The 26,577-nt window shown below is 45.0% G+C and overlaps 1 protein-coding gene across 1 annotated transcript in view; it reads right to left on the bottom strand.

The window, feature by feature from the left end:
• Window positions 1-26,577, bottom strand: part of TTI1 (TELO2 interacting protein 1) — a 41,036-nt gene that overhangs the window by 13,796 nt on the left and 663 nt on the right. Inside the window, exons 2-6 of the mRNA XM_065921982.1 lie at window positions 14,624-16,966; window positions 9,080-9,289; window positions 6,093-6,241; window positions 2,552-2,692; window positions 19-223 (exon numbers count right to left, since the gene is read on the bottom strand). Of these exons, the coding sequence (XP_065778054.1) occupies window positions 19-223; window positions 2,552-2,692; window positions 6,093-6,241; window positions 9,080-9,289; window positions 14,624-16,925 (3,007 nt within the window). The 5' untranslated portion in view covers window positions 16,926-16,966. The remainder of the gene's footprint in view (window positions 1-18; window positions 224-2,551; window positions 2,693-6,092; window positions 6,242-9,079; window positions 9,290-14,623; window positions 16,967-26,577) is intronic.

Below are 26,577 nucleotides of genomic sequence, written 5' to 3' on the forward strand. Positions count from 1 at the left end.
AAACTGGCTGGTACCTACCGAGGTCCAGTCTCTCACAGAGGGGGCCCAGGCCTTGTAAGACGGCCAGCTGCAACTTGAAGGCCAGCGTGTGGGAGTAAACTGGTCCAGCTCTGGCACTGACGGGAGCCTGGCTGACTAAAGAGCCAGCCAGCTTTGGCAAGACATCTTTGCAGAACCGGTTCCTTAGAAAATCGCCACACTTGCCTCCCAGGGTACGCAAAACCTGCGGAAACAATCCCCAACCCACTGACTGAACATCGCGAAGGCAGCAAGAGCGCTTAAGAGAATGTTTGGTAATTCAATTTCATCTCAGTCTCTGCTTGGGGAAAAAAAAAAAATAGAATTATTGCTGTTAATTCCTTGCCCACGGTTTGTGATTCTGACAGTTATGAATTCGGAGGTCTCTGTTCCTGAGGCATGGCTGCTTCTATCCATAAATACAGATTACGTGGAGAATAATTCAAAGGAATCTTGGGTTGGATGAATAATTTGGTTAATACCTGGATTTTCCTTCCTTTTTTATTAAAAAAAAAAAAAAAACCCCAAGAGCTTAAAGCAGTTCACATAGATCATTTCTTGAATCTTCCTAACAGCCCTTGAAGGAAAGACTTGTGGTTTTTAACTCTAGCTGGCTGAACACACACAAAGAGGCCCCAGAGCCCAGGCCCAGCTCCGCTGCTGCCATGTGCAGGCGTCGGGAGGGCAGTGACTGGCTGAGGTCCTTGGCTGGGTCTGGGCAGGGACCCCGGTGGGCAGAGCTGAGTCAGAGTTCCTTCTGTTCCCTGGCACAATCTCTTATGTACATCCTCCTCATTCCAACTTGCACAACAGGCAGTCTCTTTGCATGTCTCGTTTTAAACTTTCTCTAGCAGAACATATTGAAAGGTTTTGCCCCACTGCACAGGACTGACTGTACAGGATAATAAGAATTTCTTTAAAAATTGGTAAGCAAGGCATATCCAGCACCGACAGCACTTGCCGACTTCGTAGAGAATGAGGCACTTATTTCAGGGCCCTCAGCTGGGCTGCACAAGGCCTGACGGAGCTCAAGGGTCACCAGTGGGAAAGCGGGCTCAGATACAGTGCACACACCTTTATATTTTTTCGTTTTTCCGCACTTGCTGTCATTGCAGATAACCTATTAATTTTCTTAAAGGAAACAGCACTGATGAGTACGATTTGAGCAAGACCTCCTTCCTCCTCCCTTACCCTAACTTCCCTCCTTCCCTCTCACTTTCTCTCCCCACCCCGCCCCACCGTCAACACACGTGTATCACTTTGCACATTTTGCTTTTGAAAATATGTTAACAATTTTGTATGTTGTCAATGTAAGCTTGCATTTTGGTCCAGTATATGTTGAAGAATCTTACAGAAACACAATATATTTTTGCCAAGTATATCAGTTGCATCCCTGGCTTCATTTTATATCCCTACACATCTTTTTTTCTTTGCCTTATCTTGCTCACCCACTTCTAATTTATGTTAGCTTGCCACGGTAAATGTATCTCTGTAAGCTGCCTTAAGTGCTTTTTAGAACAAGGAAGGATATAAATAAATAAGCCAAAATATGTGTGCTAACATACGCCAAACTAAGCCAGGGAGAATAATACCATGCATACACAGAGGGCTTTTACCTTTTCAAAGCATTTCACCAAATAGTCTCACTTTATCCTCGACAACAACAACTATGAGAAAGGTGGGCTAGGTGGCCATGAGCTTTGTCCAGAGCTGCCCAGCTGGATAGAGGGTGCCCACTGCTAGCCTGCAGACCCTTGGCCTCTTCACCTTGACTTGCCCACCTTCACAACAAAGAGTTGTGCCACGCACAGAACGTGGGCATGAACTCACAGATTCAGGTTCTATCACTTACGATCTGTGTGATCTTTGTTTTGATTTTTTACTGTGCTGGGTCTTTACTGCTGTGTGAGGGCTTTCTCTAGTTGTGGTGAGCGGGGGGGCTACTCTCTTGTTGTGGTGTGTGGGCTTCTCATTGTGGTGGCTCCTCTTGTGCAGCGGTGGGCCCTAAAGTGTGGGTTCAGTAGTTGTGGCACACAGGCTTAGCTGCCCTGAGGTATGTGGGATCTTCCGGGGCCAGGAATTGAACCTGTGTCTCCTGCATTGGCAGGCGGATTCTTAACCACTGGACCACCAGGGAAGTCCCTAGCTGTGTGATCTTGAGAAAGTTCCTCAACATCTCTGGGCTTGTCTCCTGCTCTGTCAAAGATGGGGATGTCAGTCTCTTCCTTGCAAGGGTGTTGTAAGGAGATGAACTCAACCGTGGAGAACTGACAAGCATGCTGCCTGGGGCACAGGAGGTGCTCACTGGATCCTGGTGGCCCTTTCATCTACTAGTTCATTCATTCTGCTTCAAATTCAAAAGGAAACTTTCATTTTTTTTTCTCTGTGCTTTTCTTATTTTTCTGTACTTTCTTCAAGGTATAGTAGGTCACATCAGATAAAAGGAGAACCAATCCCCCCAAAACACTGCTGAGCTTCCAGCTTACATCCCCCAATCCCTGTGACTGACGGCAGTTGGGCACCGGTGCGGTACCTTGAAGGCTCTGAGCACCGCCAGGGGGTCATCGTTGGTGAGTCGGTGCACGAGCGAGGGCCAGGCCCGATGAGCCAAGGGAAGCAGCTGGTTCTTGTGGGACTGCAGAACAACCACACACAGATCCAGCACATCCAGGACCTGAAAGGGGAGAGGACGTGATTGCAGAAGACCGTCAAGGCTTGAAACCAAATACCTGCGATCAAGTCGCCACTTAAAAAGAATAAAGCTTACACACTCCAGAGTCAAATAAATATTCATGAGTTCCTGACTATATGCCAAGCACTGGCGAGGTATACTGGGTGGGAAGCACACAGGGACAAAATACGTATGTTCAAAATATATGTTTCCTTGTCTTCATGGGGGGCTTATGGTCAACTGGGGAAAGATCCAAGGTCTTAGACCTTAGCTAAGACAAATAAAGGGATGAATGATTGCCAACTGTGACGAGTGCTACGAAGGACAAAGTCAAGGGAGAAATGCAAAGACACTAAAGGGAGGGATCTACACCATACAAACTGCTGGGAGGGCTGCTAGGCCGGCTTCCTCCTCTGTCAAAAGAGGGGATGTATCTTCCTTGCAAGGTTGCTGTAAGGAGATGAGCAAGGCAGAAACAAGGTAGGAACTTCCACAAGGAGGCATAAAGGATGACCAGGAGCTAGTCACATAAAAAGCAGAAGAGTTTCGACTTACTTCCCTGGTGGTCCAGTGGCCAAGGCTCGGCACTCCCAATGCAGGATGCTTGGGTTTGATGCCTGGTCAGGAAACTAGATCTTACATGATACAACAAAGATCTCGCATGCAGCAACTAAGACCCAGCACACCCAAATAAATGAATAAAGAAAAAGAAACTAGAGCAGGGCAGCATGGAGCATGACAGAGGAGGGGTAAGATGGGGCTGGACCATGGAGGCATCACGTTAAGACTTTTTTATCTGGTACTAAATGCGGTGGGGAGCCAGGGGAATGTTCAGGAACATGATATGATACAATTCATGTTTTAAAAAGGTCACTCTGGCTGTTGAGTGGAGAGGGGACTTGAAGTGGGAGTGAGAAGTGAGGAGGCACTGGAGGAAGCTAAGATGTACATCCACTTGGGTGGCGTGGGGGTGGAGTCACGCGGCCACATGGTGGAGACAGAGGCAGGGATGTGAAGCTTTTGAGATCTGTTTTGGAGATGAAATGGCTTAAATTGCTGAAGGACATGCTCTTTGGGGAAGTGAAGAGAAGTATTAAAAAGAGCTGCTTGGATTCAGGCTTAGCAACTGAATAGATGCAGGTGCAGCTTTATGAGACAAGAACAGGGGAGGAGGAAAAAGCTGGGAGGGAAGAGGGAGATCGGGTTCTGTTACCTCTAAGCAGAGAGATCAAGTAGGCAGCTGGGACACAGGTCGACCTCACAAGAGAGGTCTGGGATAGCCTAGATGTCAATCCGGTTTTTTTACCTTTTCTGAAAATATGTCTCCTGATCTCTCAGGTCTCAAAGTTCACTGAAGACAGACGGCCTGCTCAGGGCCACAGGCAGCGGTCGCCGTGATCACCAGGGTAGGCTTCCCCCCAGCAGAGAGGAGATGAGGGCACACATGTGAGTCAGGAAGACAGAATGAGGTCTGCAGGAAACCCAGATTGGATGCCTAGGGTGTGCTGGTCATAGGAGGATTGGAACAGAAACCGAGAACAAAACAGGCCCTGCCCTTGAGGGCCGAATAGTTAGGGGAAGAAGAGAAACCTCAGGAGAGCAGCGTAGTACTCAGGGGGAAATGGCTTTGGGATCGCTGACTGGCTTTGGATGTGTGCTCTGGCACTAACTGGGCAAGTTACATCATACGTCATTGACTCAAAGATGCAGGTTTTCCCCCTTCTGCCTGGAATGTTCTTCCTCTCCCTTTTGCCCCTGTAGGGCTGGTTCCTTCTCATCCTATAAGCTTAAACGTCACCCAACAAACTGTTCTAAATTGGAACATAAGCTCCCTCTTATTCAATAGGCCATGGGAAGAGTAGGTTCCCAAATACGCTTACTGCAGGGGAGAATTTTCTATCACAGAACCTCTTCCTATCTTCACAGCATTTTCTCCACGTACATGTGTGTATTTTTGCATCACCTCTTTCCCCTCGAGACACAGAAATTTCCATGAAGACAGGGATCGTGTCTGCTTCATTTCCTTCTACATACCCTCTGCCTGATCTGTAGCAGTCCTGAATAAGCGCTGAGTGAATAAATGAATGAGTATAAATGCCACACCTGATGCTGTTTTTTCTTTATAGCAAATAACTCAGTGAGGTAGGTACTATCATGTCTACATTACAGATGAACCAGAAGATGCTCAAAAAGGTACACTGATTTACTCCAGGTGACATGAGGGACAGAGGCAGGATTTGAACTTGGGTATGTCGATCTGATTCCAGGGCTGACGCTCTCCATAGCTACAGTGGTTACATGACTGCTGGGCTTCCCTTGTGGCTCAGCTGGTAGAGAATCCGCCTGCAATGCGGGAGACCTGGGTTCATTTCCTGGGTTGGGAAGATCCCTCGGAGAAGGGAAAGGCTACCTTCTCCAGTATTCTGGCCTGGAGAATTCCATGGACTGTATAAGCCATGGGGTCACAAAGAGTCTGACATGACTGATCCACTTTCACTTTCACACATGGCTGCTACAAAGTGTCCAGAAGAGGGAAGACACTTTGTTAATGTATCAACCAGACACCGCTAACAAAAGGCACCTGAAAAGTAACTCTTGAATGGAACAGAAAATACTAAAAAGTATCTCTGGGAAGACTAAACAAGTCCCACAAAACCCAGATGATGAAGTTTGAAGTAATCTGTGGGCCAGAGTTTCCCAGCCCACTGTCCCTGGTCAGGGCGAAGTGCTCTGATCGCTATCAGAAACACTGCCTCAGGCGGCTGTGTTTCTCACTCCTGCTTGGGGGTATGGAGGAGTGGGTCAGGCTGTGCTTTCCTGTGGGTGTCAGATCTGCCCCCAGGTGATCTGAAAGCTGTGACCCCCATGCTCACCCCATCCCCACCCCCTCGGCCTGTTATCGGAATCACTACTGTATAGTTTAAGTCCTTGCTGATGGGGAGGCTGCTTCAGAAACTGCCAGCAAGCGAGGATGTAAGATTAAGAAAAGTGTTGATGCTTGGCCTAGGATGAGAATGGAAGCGGAAAAAGAGATAAGGGCTACAGTCAGGCTTGGAAGAATGACCACTTTAAAGTATTAAAACCTGTGTCCCGCATTAAGTCAGCACAGAAAATGATATCCTTCCCAAAGCATGTGACTTTTTTTTTTTCCCTTGGAGACGCGATGACTCTGAAACTTTGTGCTTTTTAATTCCATCAAGGGGACTCGGCTCCCTTTTGGCATCTGGGTCGATACAGAAAGACTAAGATGGCATCCCGCAGATAAATTCCTCCTGAGGCCTTCTCTTGGCCACCGCACATGCACTGGAGATAAGGGCGGCTCCTGCTCACCCTGCAGTCACTGCCCGCAGACCAAACCTCATCCCGCTGCTCTGGGAACGCAGGGGTAGAGCTGCACACTGACCTTCAAGCGGATTTTCAGGCTTTTATCTGACATCAAGTGGATGCAGCGCTCCATCACGTCCGTGGCTATTTGGATCTGCACTGGCAGTGGTGGCTCCACATGGGGACCGGTGTCATCCCCCTCCACTACGGGAGGGTCTGACTGCTCCTCTGGAAAAAAAGCATAACTGGGGGCAGTGTTTTCTGAGAGATGCCGCAGCTCAACTTAACCTCCCAACCTCAGATCTGGAGTAAGACTTTAGAGGGAAAATGTCAAGGAACTGATCCCAAGGAAACCATGTAAAAAGGGTGGGTCAAGCTCTGGGTCAAGATATTCACCAAAGCATTACCTCTAACAGCTAAAAACTGGGGGGAAACCATCCATGTCCACTGTAGGGGGGTGGTTATATAAACCATGGTATGATCCATAGAATGAATGGCATGTTATGAAGGCCTGAAAATTTGTGTTTATCAAGGGCTATGAAATAACATTGTGTTAAACAGAGAAAAGCAGGATACAAAATTGCATATACAGTGTGAGTGCTATTATATAAAGACAGGAAGAAGTACAAAATATTAACAGAGATGGGGTCACGAGATAATGACTTTTATTTTTTCCCTATACTGTTAGCCTTTTCTAAGTTGCCATTCATAAATATTTAAAATAAAAACATAAGACGGCAAGGTTCTAATTGGGAGCCCTGAGGCTGGGCAGTTCCCCGGTGGGCCTCTGGCCCTTTTTCTCTTTCCTCTCCTTTTGACTAATGGGGTACATGTCTGGAAGCTCTTTTGAGGGCCAAGATCAAGCCTTGTACATCCTGGTATGAGAGATAACACCAGGGCAGCTTGGTGCAATATACAATGATGGGGTTTGGTCAGAGGACTAGTCTTGCCTCCACATCCTACTAGCAACTCCTCTCACCCCATGTTACCTCATCTGAAAAAAATAGGGATAAAGCATGTATATCTCATTGGCTTGTTGAGAGAATTAAATGAGATGAATGTCACCAGTTATTTATTTATTTTCACTGCCTGGAGTGATACAGTGCATGAAATAAGTGTAAGTTTGTAAATTAAAACAAAAAACACTTGAGTAGCATGAAACCCAGACCAAAATTCCTCCCCTGAAATTCTTCCTCCCTCTGCTTATAGCCTCTATCCTCCCCGCCCCCCCGCCCCCCACAATCCTCAATATCAGCCGTGCTCATTTCCATGGAGCTGAGTATTGCTCCCCTAACTTTCTTCCATTTCAGTTTCCTCTGCTGGAAAAACAGAATCTTAAGAGTTCACATCTGTCTCTAACAATGCTGAAAAGATAAAGGAAAATGTGTTTATAGGATGCTTGGATTTCCTGGCAAAAGGGGCCTCAGATACCCAAGGGGCACTTATGGCTAAAACAAAAAACCCATGTCAAACCACTGTCAATCTAAACATTCCTTATAATGCCAAGTGTGTGGTGTGTACTTGATGAGTGACAATGATAAGGACAAGGCTGTACTCTGCTTCAGGAGGAGGACTGCTTGTTTGAAACTCACCTGCTGTGGAATGCTATTTGAGAGCTGTGGGTTCTTGCTATTGTAAGAAAGATTTGATTCATTCACTCTGCTTCTGGCGAACATCAACTAGAACCAGAAGTTCCTAATCATGAAAGAATGGATTCAGGGACAATGCTAGAATTTCAAACAGGAATGGCCAATCTGGATTACCAGGGATCAAGATGCCTCTCTTTCATGGTGCAAGGGGTGCAGTTTACAAGGATTGGGTTGGCTCCAGAAACAAAACGGAGACGAAAAAGCCGGATAGATTTCTGATCAGAAAAGTCTGTTTCTGGAGAGAAAAACAACTCAGCTCTGCATAGATTTTTACTTGGTTGTGATGCTTCCCTGCTATTTAGAAGGAATTTGTTGTAGTTAGCTGCACTGAACTACTATTTCCTGTTATCCTGAAAAAAATATTGGCTTCGGTTCACCAGAGCCTCAGAGTAGAGACTGCCAAAAAAAAAGAGAGAAATCTGCTCAACTCCAACCTAACAAACTAATTTGGGACTCAGTTCGATTTAGGATAGTTCTGAGACCACCAAGCTCATTATGACTTGGCATTTTACGTTTGCAGAGGAGATTCTAATAATTTATTAATCCTTCCATGACCTGAAGCTCCAGATTGAGCTTGTGAATAAAACAACAGGCCAGAGTTTCAACTAGCCTAAACTCCCTTCTCCTTTATCATATCTGTTGGTAAGAAAAATACTGGAATCTCCTCCTACCAATAAATAAAATAAATGGACAAAGTATATGAAAAGATAATGGGCATAAAGAAAGAAAAAACTGTTAGGAAAGATGCGTGCAGAAAGATGTTCGACCTCTCTAGTGATCAAAGACATGCAAACTGAAATAACCAGAACCAGCGAGAAATAAAACTGATGACAGCCGTTGTTGGCAAGGCTGTGGTTAAACCAGTATTAATCCTGTACTGCTGAAGGGAAGGCATAAATTGACACAACCTTTTTGGAAGGCAATTCGGCAGGCGTAAAATAATGTTCGTATCCTTGACCTAGAAATCCCACTTCTGGGATTTATAAAGAAATATGCAAAAGGAAGGAAAAGGTCACATGCACAGAATCATACACTGCAGCACTGTTTATCAGAGTGGAAAGCTAGAAGCAACCTAAACTTCCCACAGGGGAATGGATGCTTAGTAGCAGCTATTAAAACATTAATTATGAAAACTCCATAGCAACGTGAAGATCTCCTTCTTATATAACTAAATGCAAAAAGGGTATCATACATTTCAACTGTGGCTGCGATCAAATAAAAACAGGCTTGCAACAGAAAATGATGGAAAAAGACAACACACAAAGTGAGAATGCCTACATTAGCATGGTGGGCTTATGAATGACGCTTCTTATTTCCAAACTTTCTATAATGTTTCATTGTTTTTATAATAACCTGCTTCAAAAAGAAAGGAAAAAAAACAAACAAAACACTTGAAGCTAAAATAAATGATAGTTACCGTCTTCATTATCAAGATCTGAGACGTTCCCAGCTGCCACATCCTTTTCCTTGAGGTAGTTCAGCACGAACTGTTCGATGTCTTCGGCTGTTGTGGGGTTCTCAAGGCCTTTCTCGAGACTTGATGGTCTCTGGCTCAAAGGACTTCCCTCTTCCCCTATACTTTGCTCCTGGAGTTGCCCGAGATGACCAGCATCTGGGAACCACTGAGCTGTAAATAAAGTGTTATAATGATCACCTTGGTCATTGACAATAGGCATTAGTACCTTCTAACTAGAATAAGCTCTTTGCTATGGCCCATGTGCCCCCCACAGGATCCAGTCTCTACCTGTCTCTGCAACCTGCTCTTCTATCCACTCCTGGCTGCCTATTCACTGACCATCTTCCGGTTCCTCCAATCTGTCAGGTGCCCTCCTGCCTGGGAACTTCTGTAAGTTGTCTGGAATACTTTCACCCCCTGTGTCACATCTGGTTAATTCCAACTCACTTTTCATGTCTCAATACAAATACACCTTGCCCAGTAAAGCCATCCCTTGACTCCTGTACCATCCCAACTTCGGTCTCTTACATGCTATCTTAGACATGTTCTTTCATTTCAACTCATCACCATTTGCAGTTACTGTATTTACCTTGCATGTACTGTTTAGTGTCTGAATCTCCCATAAGACACTGTGGTCCAGTGATCACCCCTGGAAAGCCAATCTGCCCAGCATGGAGTGGACGCTCAAAATACATGCTGAATGAGTATATATGCTAGACTGAAGGACAGCTACAAGAGACAAAATTCTGAGTGCAGACTACATCGCTCATCAGCAGAAGAGAGGTTCAGCAGAGCCTTGAGAACTAACAAGTCTCACACAGGTATTTGATACAAAATGCTTCAGAAGGCTGGCATTTTCTCTCCAAAGCTTTTCCTTCGTCAGTGATCCTCCAATACTTTTGATGTGTCACCACGGAATAAGCTTCAAATGGTACCGAATCAGGGGTTTTCAAACTGTGCCTTGAGGAGCCCTACGGCTCTGGGGAAATGTCTCAGGGTCACAAGAGGAAGGGCACCCAGAGACAGCAGGTTAAAGCGTGGGAACAGGGTTTCTATCCCTTCTGTGGCCAGCACTGCTCTAGTTTAAACTCTTTTTATATATTGGGGCCCCCCAGGGCTTCATTTCAAAAATGGCACTTCATACTTAAAGAATAAAACAATAAGAAAGCCCGGTAGCCTGAATTTTTGTCCTCCTTTTGCAGACAGCAGGGCAAAGTCTCTGATGACCTTTGGCACCTGCTAATCTCCTTTCTGCTTCCCTGGTGGCTGAGCAGGAAAGAATCCACCTGCCAAAGGAGGAGACGTGGGTTCAATCCCTGGGTCAGGAAGATTCCCTGGAGACGGAAATGACAACCCGCTCCAGTATTCTTGCCTGGGACATCCCATGGGCAGAGGAGCCTACTGGGTTGCGGTCCATGCGGTCACAAACAGTCAGACACAACTTAGCAACTAAAACAGCAACAGCAACAATCTCCTTTCCATCAAGGAGCATCTGCAAAGAGTCACAGCAATAGCAGATGGGCTATGCCAGGGCCAGGTAACTGGGAGTGGCAGAGAGCAGATGCTGGACATGAGAACTCCTGGTCCAGTATTTGAAGGTTCCTACATGAAGGGATCGATTATGCCAATGCTTTGATGCCCTGATGTAAACCTGTCCTTACTGTAGTCTGAAGGACTGCATTCCCAATGGGTTAAAGCCAGTACCCAGCATTTACACTGCTGAAAGCAGACACGCTGCGAAGATTATTTTCTAGATTTAAGGCTACTGCCAGACGTTAAAAAGTCTTTGTTCACAAATGGGTTTTAAACATACGAAAAGAAGCTCAACCTCACTCTTAATGCAAATTAAGCTATAATAAGGTGCAATTTTTCTCCTACTGGATTAGCAAAGATCAAAAAGCTAAGGTAATATACAGGGTGGGTGAGGGGGTGGCAAAATTGGCAGTTCTCTTATACTGCTGATGGGAGTTTAAATTGGTGTAACCTCTTTACAGAGCAATTTGAAACTGTATCTCTCTATCAAAGACTTAAATGTAACACTCTCTAAGCCAGCAATTGCCTTAGGACTTTACACTACAGATACACTTAGACATGTCCAAAATGATCTACAAAGATACTCACTGAAGCATTTTTTGAGGGGAGCAAAAAGATCAGAGCAAACAAAATGCCCACCAAGAAAGAACTGCTTAAATCATGGTGCAGCCGCTTAACAGAACACTATGCGGCCATCAAAACAATGTAGCAGCCCCGTGTGTGGATGTGGTGTGTCCTTCGGGGGCCAAGGTGTGTGGCACGGATGCTTTCTCATTTTTCAAAGAGATTCATTTTTTTGTTGTTGTTGCTGTTACAAATAATCAGTCAACCAGTAGCTGGTGCTAAGCAGTAATTTAACTGACAGTTCTTGCCTTCACTATGGAACCTTAGGGCTTTTTAGTCAATGAGTGTGAAACGCTGTGCTTATAGTAACTCGGTTTCCTGAAAGGCATACTGGGTTCTTTTAAAATCTTTCGCAAGTTCCCTGAGACCACACTTCCACTCCCATCTTAAGAGAATGTGACCATCGTTAGACAATTCGATGACAAGAAGAAAGGCCAGCAGACAGTGCTACTTTGCTTCATCCAGGGCTGATCCGTTCCCCACAGGACTGCTTACCATTCAAAATGCAAGTGTTGTCTGGGTTATTTTGAAACTTCTGGAATAGCTATCCCCACTTTCGCAGCTTTTCCTAGGATGTTTTCAAGTCAAGCTTTTGCCATCCTCATTTTCCTTCCTACAATTTAAGGAAAGGGTGCTATACAGGATTCCTCCTTTAGAAATGATCAAAGACACTGGCAATCCAAGGCAATTCCATTTTCAAGGCCCAAAATGAGATATCTCCTGAGAGAATATATATATATATCAGTTCAGTTCAGTTTAGTCACTCCGTCGTGTCCGACTCTTTGCGACCCCATGAATCACAGCACACCAAGCATCCCTGTCCATCCTAGATGGCATGTTAAAAAGCAGAGACATTATTTTGCCAACAAAGGTCCGTCTGGTCAAGGCTATGGTTTTTCCAGTGGTCATGTATGGATGTGAGAGTTGGACTGTGAAGAAAGCTGAGCACCAAAAAATTGATGCTTTTGAACTGTGGTGTTGGAGAAGACTCTTGAGAGTCCCTTGGACTGCAAGGAGACCCAACCAGTCCATCTTAAAGGAAATTAGTCCTGGGTGTTCACCGAAAGGACTGATGCTGAAGCTGAAACTCCAGTACTTTGGCCACCTCATGCGAAGAGTTGACTCATTGGAAAAGACCCTGATGCATATATATAAAATTCCATAGACAGAGGAGCCTGGCAGGTTATAGTCCATGAGGTTGAAAAGATTCAGACATGACTGAGTGACTAACATACTTTGGCTTTTCTCAATGGCTCAGCAGATAAAGAATCCATCAGCAATGCAGGAGACACAGGAAGAAGGAGGTTCGATCCCTGGGTCCAAAAGATCCCCTAGAGGAGGAAATGGTGACCCACTCTAATATTCTTGCCTGAATAATCCCATGGACAGAGGAGCATGGCGGGCTACAGTCCAAAGGGTCACAAAGAGTCTGACACAGTTGAGCAGGCACAACTATCATGAGTGTGTGTATGCTGCACAGCATCTGAGATCTTAGTTCTTCAACCAGAGATCATACCTGTGACCCCAGCGTTGGATGCATGGAGTCTTAACTGCTAGACTGTCAGGGACGTCCCCGAGGATATTTTTAATAGGCCTTTTCTTAATATGTTTTTTATCTTTATTTATTTATTTTTTAAATACATTTTTTTAAAACTCAAATTAAGACATAGTAGAGTTCGCCAAAGCACTAAGGGCAGGAGTCTGGGCCCTGGAATATTTGGGCCATGGAAGCCGATCATAATCTAAAATCTATAAATAATCAGCCAGTGTTAGCTGCACTTCCACGAGGGCAGGGACCAGGTTCTCCTTGGTCATCGCTGCTTTCCCAGTGACTAGCCCAGGATGCAGGCTTCTTCATGGTTGCAAAATACAGCCCCTACTCCTTCCTTTGGTCTACAAGGCCTGTGGGATTCACATTTACCCACCCTTTCAATATCATCTGGTGTCACTCTCTCCACAGTGACCTCTCTCCCATTCTCCAAAGACCCCAAGCCCTTTCTTCCCTCCAGGCCTTTGCACCTGCTATTTGCTTGGCCGAATATTCTTAAAAACCCTGAAAAGGACATGATAGCTCCAAGATGAGCCTTTCTCAAACTCTGGGTCATGGTTATAATGTCCCTTCTTCTGAGAAGCCCTCCCTGACCACTCTGCTATTGTTCCTGTTACCCTCTCACAGTAGCAGAAAAGCTCCTAGAGTTTATCCGTCTTGTTCACTGATGTACCCTGATTATTTAGCACAGTGTCTGACATCTAACAGCCACCCTTTATTTAATGAAAGAATTAAAGAACATTTACATTGCATGTTCATGAATGAACACTGGAAGCGGTATCAGCTACAGGGCAGAGGACTGCCCCTGTTCAGTCATCTTCCTTGAGAAACTTTTCTTATGTGGTCTTGGCTTTGTCAGCTGACAAAATGAGGTCAGCGACCTTTCCACCTACTTTGGTGGCTACTAGCAGTACTGAAATAAACACTGGATGTATGTTCTTTGGATAAAAGGAGCTCATGTATAATAGCTCGTTTTTTGGTTTTTTGGTTTTTTTTTCATGCAAAGATGGACTATCCAGTGGAGGGATTCTTTTTCTTAGAGTCCAAAAACTCTGCCATTTTAATGGTGGTTAATACCTCCAACAGATACCCAACAAGTTCAAAGGGATGGAGAGAAATCCAAACTAACTCATACAATTGAAAGGTTAAAGGAAAGTTTCTAGGCCTGCTCTGACGTGGCAGTCGCTAGCTATGTGTGGCTATTTAAATAAAAATAATTCGGTCCCTCCTTTGCACTTGCTGCATGTAGTTACTGTACTGGACAGAACAGGTATAGAACATTCCTACCATCATAGAAAGCTCTATTGGACAGTACTGTTCTGGATTATCTGTGGACTGAATAATTCATGCTAGTTCTGTTCTACATTAGCAAAGATACTGCTAACTCTAAATACTGTCAGAAGCAGTCTGGTATATTGAAGAGAACAAAATCATCATAAATCTTGACTTTCCTCCTTATTAATTGTGTGACCTCGGCTAAATAGGAGTTCACTGAACTTTAGCTCTCCTTCTCTGTAAAATAAAATAACGTTTACATTTAGTGGGCAGGGTTCATATCCCTGGGATAGAGCAGGAGCACTGAGCCTGTTGGGATAGAAGAGACTATTACAAGCATAAGAACATAAGCAATGGAACCCTAGCGTAACACGTGGGATCAGATAACCAACTATACAAATAACGAAATAATGTCCTCCATAGCATAACCACAAATAAACAAACAAACAAACAAAAACAAGATGCAGCAAACAAGGATACTAGTCCTTTCCTCCCATCCGCATTAAAAAGGGCTCTCAACTTACCTAACGCTGCCATCAGAGCGTGCAGGACGCTGACAAAAGTCGCAGCTCTCTTATCATAAATTTGGTCCAGGGTGGCCAAGACATCTTGAACCACGTCTGCCACCAAAGGAAGCAGGCTCGCATCCGAGTTCTGCAGCATGACTTCCAGGACCTTCGGGGTGTGGGGGTGCAGTGTGAGATGACGCAGGTTTAAAGAGATCCCATTCACCAAATAGTCGGAATTCTCATTGATCAGGTGCTGCAGCGAGTCGTAGCCGCAAGCCTGGCAGATGTCCCTCATGGTGCCGATGGCCGCCTGACTGACGAGCAGGGTTTGGTCCCCAGCCTTCTCCAGCACTGGGTAGAGCGCTGACATCAGGAGCAAACGGAAGTCCCTCCCCAGCGCGTGTGCGAAGTGGCCGACCCCTTCCAGTTGGATGCATACCTGCCAGATGCTGCTGTTCATGGAGCAGACGGTGGGGCTCAGCTTTGAGAACGTGGGAGGAGAGGAAGGCTGGCAGGTGTGTGCGCCAGAAGCCAGGGCCTGAAGGCCCGCCCGCTTCATCGTCAGCTCCTCTCCCACGTCTTCAGTTTCCACGCAAGTGACCAAATACCAGTTTTCTTGGCTCGTGTATACTTCAAGTATGGAGGTCACGATCTCCCTCAGCTCCTCCGGGTCGGCTGGAGTGTGTTTTTCATGGAGATTCTCCACCCCCAGCCCAGCAGCTCCCACGACCAGTTCATTCAGGATCATGGCGGCCTGCTTCCGGTACACCACGGACTCGTGGTACAGTTCCATAAAGTGATCCACGAGCAGGTAGAGGTTCCCATAGAAACCAAGCAGCTGACAAACCTGCCTCAAGAGCAGAAAAACCCTCTCGTCGGTGAAGAAGCGGAAATATCTCCTCTGCATTTGAGCCCAGGGCCGCGCGGCTGGAGTCTCTGGAGAAGCGCCCAGATGTTCGGAGTTCCAGCGCCGCTCTTCAACAATTTTGACGTCGGCCACGTCTAACTCCAGAACTTGGATGAGCGCTTTGGAAAGGCGCTGGAGGTGGGCCACAGAGTTGAGGACGAAGTCCACCTTGGGGCCCAAGAGTTTCAGGTACCCGAGTAACAGGGAGAGAGTAGAGAACCGGCCCTGGTCGTCCTGGGAGCGCATCAGGCGGGGAAGGGATGTGGCCAGGGAGTGCAGGTTTTCTGACAGGACGTCAGCGAAGGCTCTGCTGCCCACCACCACCTTCTCGTCTGCAAAACGCCTCAGGGCTTTATTGCACTGGGCTTGGACGTCAGGACTCTCATCGTTGACCAGACTCACCAGGGCCTTCAGAAGGGGACCAGCCGACTCGATCAGTGACCGACTGCACTTCAAGAGGAGGGCCTCGACAAAGTCTATCAGCTCCAGCCTGACCTTCCAGTGTGGGTGGACTGAAATGCACTCCGTTATCTTTTTAATAAGGATGGTCAACTTGTCACCAGTATTTTTTACCCAGTTTGCTTCCCTGTGAACCATCAGCTCCGCTACTCTGCGCTCCACGGCAGGCTTCACCGGGACCTCTGAGACCCTTCCGAGCTGGTCATCAGCCATAATGAAACTCACTGTCTCATAAAAGACCTTGAGGGAAGACACGACGATGCTGTGCCCCTGTTTGAAGTCTCCTGTGATGACTCTGGTCAGGGTCGTGGAGAGTCCAGGTAAAAAGGAAGCAAACAGATCCCCCAGCTGCTTCTGCTGAAGCTCATCCAAGGCGCGGGGATGGTCCTGACAGTCACACTGAAAGAGCAGAACCCGCAAACATGTTAAGGCAGCCATTTTAATTTCCTTGGATTTCTCCTGTTCTGCGAGGCCCAACAGCAAAGATACAGCAAATCCTAAGCGAGGCAGAATGGAGGGCTCATAAAAAGTCAGAAGGATGTCCCCATAAGCCGAGTGCATCAATGTGCTGAGGCCCTGGATCACAGCCAGTTTCAGCTCCTCGGACACAGCCGCGGGTTTCTGGGAGCCGGGCGAATACAGGCAGGCAGAGAGCTCCGAGAAGAGTTCCTGGAGGAGGTCTTGTTCCCTGATGCATGTTGAAGAGAGGACAAAGGTGATGCATTCCACCACGCTCTGGATCAAGCGCTCTCTTTTGGGGCCTGGCGTCTTCAAGGTAAATCGCAAAGGGAAGAGGATGTACTGCTGAAGTTCCTGAAGGGCAGAGTCACTCACGGCTTGTAACTGGGCCTGCAGACGCTCCACGTTCTCCACCGTCTGCGTCTTGGTGAGCTGAACGCAGACCGGACGCAAGACACCGAAGGCCTCCTCTGGGGTATCAAACACCGCCATTGTGCAACAGCCTTCCTCTCACTGAGGAAACATCCTGCAGGCTGGAGGGAAGGAGACTTTTCAGTACAGAAGGCCAAGCTCAGAGCACATACAAAGTGAACTCGCACTCATCAGCAGACATTCAGCGGGGGCCTACGTGCCAGTCACTGCACGAGGTGCTGGGGGAGCAACGGAAGGGAAAAGAGCCGGTTCCTGGTCTTCGGGAGCTCCCAGTCCAGTGAGGGCAGCAGATACACAGTGATAACATGGTCTATGAAGAGCTAGGACAGACCTGTGCTTACCGTCCTACATGAGCCTGGAAGACCTACATGTCTTAACACTCAGACAGACAGCCTGGGTTTCACAGGAGGAAAACGCTTGAGGCAAGACTCAAGGGAGGAGTGAACAGAAACCTCAGTGAATTTCAATATACGCAGAGGCCCATGAAACACTACCCAAAATAAGATACAGAATTATTTCCAGCACACTGAAAGGCTCCCTCATTCCCTTTTGCAATCAATTCCCACTTCCCCTACCCATTGGTTACTTCCCCTACCCATTGGTTACTTACCCAGAGGTAACCATTACTCTGACTTTTACCAGCATGGACTAGTTACACCTGTTCTTATCATGGACAGGTTCTAAGCAGAGGGTGATTGGATCAACTTTATTCACTGAAAAAGGCCCCCTGGCAGCCAGTAATACAGGAGAAGACTCAGAACTGGGTGAGACTGAAACAAAACAAAATGAAAGGAAGTGGCCAGAGAAATGGGAAAACCAGGAGCACACATGAGCACAGAGACCATGGGAGAAGAGAGGTTGGGGCAGGATGGAGAGGTGGACGGCAGGCAGGCAGGAAAGGAGACAGGTTTACAGGTAATCAAAGGAGCTGAGCAACTTTACACAAGAGAAGCTCTTTTTCTCTATGAGGGGAAATGCAAAGTCATGGGCTGACAGTGAACAAGAAGGAGGGGAAACAGAGGGCTTGAGGAGAGAAATAAAAGTCTACAATATTACCTCTGGGGAAAGCAAAGCATGCTGGGAAGACATAAAAGTGTGGTCCCAGGGTACTGAGGACTGAGCTGAAGCTGGAGACCATAAATATGCGTGGCTGTAAAAGGCAGGCATGGAGGCTTAGAGATCACCAAGCCTGGTGGTGTCTCTCTCTATTTGCTGGCGGCTTCTGAACAGATGATGACAAGAAAGTGTCTGCTGGCACTTCCCTGGTGGTCCAGTGGCTAAGACTCCACACTCCTAATGCAGGGGACCTGGGATCGATTCCTGGTCAGGGAGTTAGATTCCACATGCTGCAAATAAAGATCCTGCATGCCATAACTAAGACCCAAGGCAGCCAAACAAATAAATTTTTTTTTTTTTTTTAAATAAAAGTGTGTGTTGCTTCTCCCTGTCTCAATACAGCTGGCAGGCAAGTGGTGCCTGGTGGGTGTGGGCAAAACCTGCTCAGCCCAGAGACGGCTGGTCCTGGATTTCTCCCCTGGGGTCAGCAGGGGGCTCTGCAGCAATGATTAGGCTCTCTTAAGTTTGGTCCCCAGAGTTCCAAGAGAGGAAAGGCACTGCTGGTATATGAGGTTCCTGGTCTCTGTGACCTCCAAGAAGTCAGGGAAGGGAAGAAGCTCAAATCCTCCCTAATTCAGGCTAGCAAAATGCCAGGTGTGGATGCCAGAAGCTAAGGAAGCTAAGCCGAGGACTACCAACACTCCATCAGCACCAGCTCACACACCGATGATCCGGAGGTACTAGAACTGTAACAACAGGATGAAAGAAGTAACCACTTACTGAGACACAGAGGTCAGGAGTAGGAAAGGCAGGCAGAGCACCCCTGAGGTGGTGAACCTCGGAGAAACAGAACTAAAGGAGATAGAAGGTTTCCCCGGTGGCTCAGCAGTAAGCAAACCGCTTGCTAACACAGAAAACACAGGTTCAATCTCTGGGTTTGGAAGACCCACTGAAGAAGAAAAATGGCAACCCACTCCAGTATTTTTGGCTAGGAAGTCCCATGGACAGAGGAGCCTGGTGGGCTACAGTCCACGGGGTCGCAAAGAGTCAGACAGGGCTTAGCATGACCCAAACAACAAAAGGAGATAGATAAAAATCTGAGAAAACAATAATAAGGAAATTCAATTACAAGACAAAAAGATATTTCTTAGAATTTTAAAAACATGTCTTTCCATACCAAGAAAGCTCAACTTACTAAAAAAAATTTTTAAAAGACAGTTAATCATTGCAGTCCTATTAGTGGCTGGGAAGATCAAGTAGAGCTATCTTAAAAACTGAGCAGATATACAAAGAGATTCAAAATGTGAGGCTTGGAGGACAGATCTGGGAGAACCCACAGAAAAATAGCTGGGAATTCTAGAAGGAGAAAAAGAACAGATGGAGGCGCTAAAACAAATAAACAACTGAAACACTTCCCTGAGCTGCAAAAGGATTTACCTGGAGATTGAAAAGACTGAAGGATACACATCTAGTCACATTCTGGTAAAATTCCTGTACACTAAAACATAAAAGGGGGGAAATCACATACGCCTTCAGGAAGAAACAACAAATAACTTACAAAAAGACCGGCTTTGGACTTCTCATTTGCAATAGAAGACACTGGAATAGCATCTGACTAGAAATAAAGGATTGTGGCCCCCCTAACCCTACTTATAGTAAAGAGATGCAGCCATCAGGGTCACAGAGCCACAGACAAGGATTCAGAGAGGGTAGCACTGCACGTCCTACCAAAGGACTCCATTCAAATAAGTGACTCGAAACAGACTTAAAATGGGAAGATGAATGAAGAAGGAAACACTGCTTAGTAACTTTTTTTTCTTTTAGCATGGAAAAATTTCTTCAAATAGAACAGTTTAAGTGGAAGCCCAGCATGTAAAATTGATAAAGTCAGTGTCTGGTTAAAGCTGGACGGAAGGCAATGGCCTGGGGTTCTGCATCTGTCTTATTCATCTCAGGAGTTTCAGGAAGATAACCTGGGGGTCCCAGGAACTACGTTCTCAGATTACATGACGAAAGCTGTAACAGAGCTAGCGAAGTGAGTTCACCACAGCCTGTCCCAAACTGAATTCATCTGCTCTTTCTGCTGTTATTCCCTTCATGAGTTATGGTCCTCACCTGGGCTAGACACCTTAGACTCTCTGCATTCTTTCACCTCCCTTTAAAAAAAAAAAAAAAAATTATTTTTGGCTGTGCTGGGTCTTCGTTGCTGCCCAAGCTTTTCTACAGTTGCGGCGAGCAGGGGCTACTCCTCATTGTGGTGGCTGGGCTTCTCACTGCAGTGGCTTCTCTTGTAGAGTACAGACTCTAGGCGCACAGGCTTCGGTGGTTGCGGCTCACAGGTTCGAGAATTCGCAGGCTTCAGTAGTTATGGTGGGTGAGCTCAGTAGTTGTGGCACGCAGGCTTAGTTGCTCTGTGGCATGTGGGGTTCTTCTGGATCAGGGACCGAACCTGTGTCTCCTGCTTTGGCAGGTGGATTCTTTACCACAGAGTCACTGAGGAAGCCCCTCACCTCTCTCTTAATTCCACTCTTCCCTTAAGTTTCATCAGTTCTACCCCTTCAATATCTTTCAAACCTATTGATGCTTATAATCATCTATTTAATATTGGACTGATCATAATGTTTTTTCTTTGGCAATCCTTGCCTTATGTATATGTCCTTCTTGAACCCACATTTCACCCTGACATGTAAGTAATTTTCTAAAACAAAAACCCGGATCACTCTTTTCCATGCTTAAAATTCGTCACCTGCTCTTTGCAGCCTGCCCAAAGTGTAAATGCCTTTGTCCCACGATGTACAGGGCTCTGCACCATCAGGCCCATGCCCATCTCATCAGCTTCATTTCTCACTGCTTCGCCCCTTGAAATGGAAACTGCACCATGTGAAGCGATAAAACTTGCAATTCCCTAAACAGGTGGTGCTGTCATACTCACCTTTCTCCTAGCACCGTATACACTGCTATTACAGTATTCAGCATGCTGAATTATTTTGTTTGTGCCTGTCTTACCTACTTTAGACTAGGCAACCATACACCTAGAAGCCGCAAGAGCATCTGGCGTATGACAAAGCACTCAAAAACATCTGTACAGATTCTCCTTTCAAGTAGCTCTAGTAGAGGATAGCAGGCCAATATACCTGGGGACAACTAAAGAAACCCAGCGAAATTTTAAAAACCATTTCTTAGAGCATAAAATAGTTGTAGAAGCAACAAAGACCAGATGGACTAATACTCCAGTGAAGGATGAAAGTCACGGTGAGTCAACAATCAAGAGCTGGTTTGTTTGTTTTCCTTTGGTCTATTTGCTGATTCTGGACATGGCTCAAGCTTGTGATGAAGCCCAGGCCGAGGGCTGTCATTGATGAAAAAGAAACGATGATGCTTTTAATGTGGTCATATAGGATTCAGGTCCTATATGCAAAACCACAGTCTTCAGGAATCTCAAAATACATGACTTCTGAGAGGAGGCTGCTGCTGGGGGGCAAATGGCTGAGAAATGGCTAACAAAATGAAAGAGATTAACCCACAGATTCAAGAAGCTCAGCAAACTCCAAGCTGATAATACAAAGAGAAACACAGCCAAATACAGCCAAAAAGCCAGAAATAAAGAGAAAAATCTTAAAACTAATACAGCGCTAGAATAGAAAACTTCTCTAAAGAAATGATGAGACCCACAAAACAACAGAATGACATCTCTAAAGTGATGAAAGAAAGTAACTGCTAACCTTGAATTTTACACTCTACAAAAATATCTTTCAAAATTGAAGGTAAAATGCAAGACAATAACGCACAAAAGGTGCATGGATTAGTGTAAAAGGAGATAAGGATATTAAGAGACTAGTAGTACCAGGAAGTGGTTAAAAAAAGATATCTGTATTAGCTAACATGTTGAAATCTGTAGGGTAAATTCCAGAAGAACTGTAAAAGAATGTGTTCCTAACAAGTTCAGAGAGCAGTAAAAATGGGATAATAAATTCATTGTTGTTCAGTCATTCAGTTGCGTCCAAGTCTTTGCGACCCCATGGACTGCAGCATGCCAGGCTTCCCTGTCCATCACCATCTCCTAGAGTTTGCTCAAACTCATATCCATTGAGTCAATGATGCCATCCAACCATCTCATCCTCTGTCGCCCCCTTCCCCTCCTGCCCTCAATCTTTCCTAGCATCAGAGTCTTTTCCAATGAGTCAGCTCTTCGCATCAGCTGGCCAAAGTATTGGAGCTTCAGCATCAGTCCTCCTGATGAATATTTAGGGTTGATTTCCTTTAGGATTGACTGGTTTGACCTCCTTGATGTCCAAGGGACTCTCAAGAGTCTTCTCTAGCACCACAGTTTGAAAGCACCAATTCTAGGGGCTCAGCCTTCTTTATGGTCCAACTCTCACAAACATACATAACCAACTCTCACAAACATACATAACCACTGGAAAGATCATAGCCTTGATCCATGGAACCTTGGTCCACGTCTGGTTCTACAGGGAGGGAGCACAGCCTCACCCATTAGCAGAAAATTGGATTAAAAATTTACTGAGCAAGGCCCTGCCCACCAGAGCAAGACCTAGTTTCCCCTATAGCTAGTCCCTCACATCAGAAGCTTGCACAAGCTTTATCCATCAGAGGGTAGATAGAATGAAAATCACAATCACAGAAAACTAACCAAAATGATCACAGGGATCACAGCCTTGTATAACTCAATGAAACTATGAACCATGCCATGCAGGGCTATCCAAGACAGATGGGTCATGGTGGAGAGTTCTGACAAAATGTGGTCCACTGGAGAAGGGAATGGCAAACCACTTCAGCATTCTTGCCTTGAGAACCCCATGAATAGCATGAAAAGGGATAATAAATATTTTTTATTAATCCAAAGGAAGGTGAAAAACTAGAAAAAAAGGAAGCAAAACCAGTGAGTCAAACAGAAGACAAATACTTAATAAGATGGTAGACAGAAGCACAAAGAAACACTGATTACGATAATTCTGAATTTCTCTACAGTGGTTCTATTGACATTTTTGAGCTGGATAATTTATTGGTAGAGGACTGGTCTGTGCATTGTCAGATGCTGAGCAGCATCCCTGGTCCCATCCCCAACATTCCAGGAGCACTCCCCTAAGAGAACCAACCAAAACATCTCCAGATAGTGCCAAATGTCCTGTGGAGGGTAAAAATCACTCTGGCTGAGAAACACTGGTACAGAGTCAACATAATCCCAATCAAAACACAGTAGCATTTTTGTAGAAAGTTACAAGATTATTCTAAAATTGATATGGGAATACAAACCACCTATAATAGCTAAGATAATCTTGAAGAAGAGGAATTAAATTGGAAAATTACACTACCTGATTTCAATATTTACTGTAAAGATACGATAATTAAAGGCAGTGTATTATTGGCAAAAAGAAAGAGAAACAAACTAACAGAATAGAAGAGTCCAGAAATAACCCCCACACATAGACTTAACCCCCTTAACAGAGACTCCACATGTAGGCTCACATATGTGACAAAGGTGACACTGAAGTAAACTGGCAAAGAATAGGTCTTGATTACATCTCATACTAGATTTAAATGTAAAATGCCAAATAATAAATCTCTCTAAAGAAAACAAAGAAAATCTTTGTAATGTTGGAGTAGCCAAAGATTTCTTCAACAGGACACAGGAAAGAGCTAACCATAGGAAAAAAATTGATAAATTGGACTATGTTAAAATTAAGAACTTTTGTTCATCAAAAGATACCATTAAGAGGGTGAAGACAACCCATAAAGTGAGGAAAGATATGTCTGACAATACATTCATAGTTATAATAAAGATTTTCTGTAAATCATTAAGGAAACGACAATGCAGCAGAAACACGGAAAAGGACTTGAACAAGCATACCACAATAGAGGATATCTAGATGGCCAATAAACATATGAAAAGATATTAACATCATTAGTATGGAAAATGCAATATAAAACCACAACAAAACACCATTACACAACAACTAGAAGGGCTAAACTGAAATAAAGGGGGGGGGAGAAAATACTAGGTGTTGGCAAGGATATGAAGCAACTAGAACTCTCGTTCAGTTCTGATAAGAGTATAACTGGCACTACTCCTTTGGAAAATACTTAGGCAGTATCTGTTATTCTAAAGATAAACATACATACACTCTATGATCTAGTAATTATATTCTTTGATAAATACACCCAACAGAAATGCATACAATAGATGTGTTCTGGAATACACTATCCACAATTGCCTCCACATTAAAAACTACTGCACATCTATATAGAATGGATAGAGTAGTATATTCTCCCAATGGGATACTGCACAGATGAAGATTTACCACAACTGGAGATCTTCAAAGAATGGGTTATGGGTTCAGAAATACATAAACCAGCTTTCTGTAAGGAAGAGAGTATAACAAATTGCTACTTTGGCATGACTATAAAAGGTACTCATATATAACACCTTTATGGGATGGCCATGAAATCACACCTGTGTGACAATATGTCAATTACAGAAGAAACTGTTTAGAGATTTAGAAGTTTAGGTGTCCTAGATTCTATTCCTATAAAATGCAACCCTGATTATTTAAAGTGGCACTGCGAAGTCTGATGTTTATATAACTTACAGAAAGAGGCATTCTGGCCCAGAAAGTGATACTGGGATGAGGCACTCAGAACAAGCTGATTCTCTGGGTGAGCAGAGAAGACAACCCAGAGTTCAACTGTGGCAGAGAGTGACTGAATAAGCCAGTTCTTGACTCTAATCTTTTCCAAGTTCAGTGGAGCCCTACTGGGTTGTGGAAAGCAGTCCCTGGGGAGGTGTTGGAACAGAACTGCAATCAGTATTTGAGTGAACCCATTTCCCTGGCAACCTCTTCCCCTCCTCCCCATCTCTTTCTGCTTTGTCACAGGCATGGGTGACCTCTGTGCCATGGTGTACAGGTGTGGAAGACAAATGGGACACTCTGTATAGGATAAGGTGCTATACTTTTGTTGTTGTTTAGTTGCTAAGTCGTGTCCCACTCTTTTGTGACCCCATGGACTATAGCCCACCATGCTCCTCTGTCCACAGGATTTCCCAGGCAAGAATACAGGAGTGGGTTGCCATTTGCTTCTCCAGGGCATCTTCTGGACCGAAGGATCCAACCCGAGTCTCTTGCCTTGGCAGGCAGATTCTTTACCACTGAGTTACCAGGGAAACCCCTCTCATCCCTCTTACCCTCCTTTATTTTTATTCAAGGTACTTACAACTTTTGGGCTCATTTTACACACGCCTATGTTTATCTTCCTGTGTAGAAGATAAGCTTCCAAGGACAAAGATTCAGTCTGTTTGCACTATTCTGAATAGTGTTTCAGACATATGCTTTCAAAAATTACTGACTGAAAGAATAAATGAACCCCTGGCTTGAGAGTGAAGAATCTGTGACAAGATAACCTTAGTTTGATTCCCAGTTCTGTTGTTTCTTGTGTCCAAGTGACACTGAACAGATTATTCATCCATGTTTAATGTTTTCTCATATATCAAATAGTGATACCCATATCCCATAGGACTGTTGTTAACAATTAAATAATGTATGTAAGATGCTTAATACACAGTAACTTGGTGTAAAAGTGCTCACTATATGACACTGTTACTTAATACAGAAAGATGGCCTAGATTTGGGGCTTCCCTGGTAGCTCAGCTGGTAAAGAATCCGCCCGCAATGCAGGAGATCCTGGTTCGATTCCTGGGTTGGGAAGATCTGCTGGAGAAGGGACAGGCTACCCACTCCAGAATTCTTGGGATTTCCTGGTGGCTCAGCTGATAAAGAATCCGCCTGCAATGAGGGAGACCTGGGTTCGACCCCTGGGTTGGGAAGATCCCCTGGAGAAGGCCACTCCAGTATTCTGGCCTGGAGAATTCCATGGACTGTATAGTCTATGGGATCGGAAAGAGTCAGACATGACTGAGCAACTGACTCAAAGGCCCTAGGTTATAATTTTGACTATTTGACTGTGATTTTAGGCTTTTCACCTCTTTGATATTGATTCACTCAATCAGCTATGAATAAGGTGTTAGGGTAAAAAAGATAGGTAGAGCCCTTCCCTGTAATCTTAGATATGTGATCTTAGGTAGGTCACCTAAGCTTTCTCAGCCTCAGTTTCTTCATTTGCCAAATGGGAATACATAATACCATCTCATAGCTTTGTTGTGACGATTAAATAAGTCACTGTGTGAAAACACTGCATCTAGCTCACAGCAGCAGCTCATTATGTTGGCTCTGATGATCACGATTCCAGTCTGGAGGAGAAGTAAAAACAGCTAAGCAAAAAACAGGGCAGTAAGAGCAAAAACAGGCATCGACTATAATAGAACAGCGTCTCCGAAGTGGAATTTGCTTCAACTGGTCGGTTCCACTATGATCGGGACATTTAAAAATTCTGTTATGTCTACAATAACCTAACTCCCTACCAACACCCCATAGCAGTTAAAAGGACAAATTTCTCTGCTGATTTGACAACTGCAATCTATAACTTTTTTGAAATAGGAAAAGGGTACAGAGTATTTCTGTTTCTGAAAACAGAGTGTCAAACAGTGTTTCTTAAAGGAGGTTAACGAACCCACGGACTTCCTTATCCACCCACAAAATTAACATATGGTACTTAAATTTGAGCAACAGTCAAATGGACTCCC

Source organism: Muntiacus reevesi, chromosome 2 (genome assembly GCF_963930625.1).
Source record: "Muntiacus reevesi chromosome 2, mMunRee1.1, whole genome shotgun sequence".
Classification (NCBI taxonomy): Eukaryota; Metazoa; Chordata; class Mammalia; order Artiodactyla; family Cervidae; genus Muntiacus; species Muntiacus reevesi.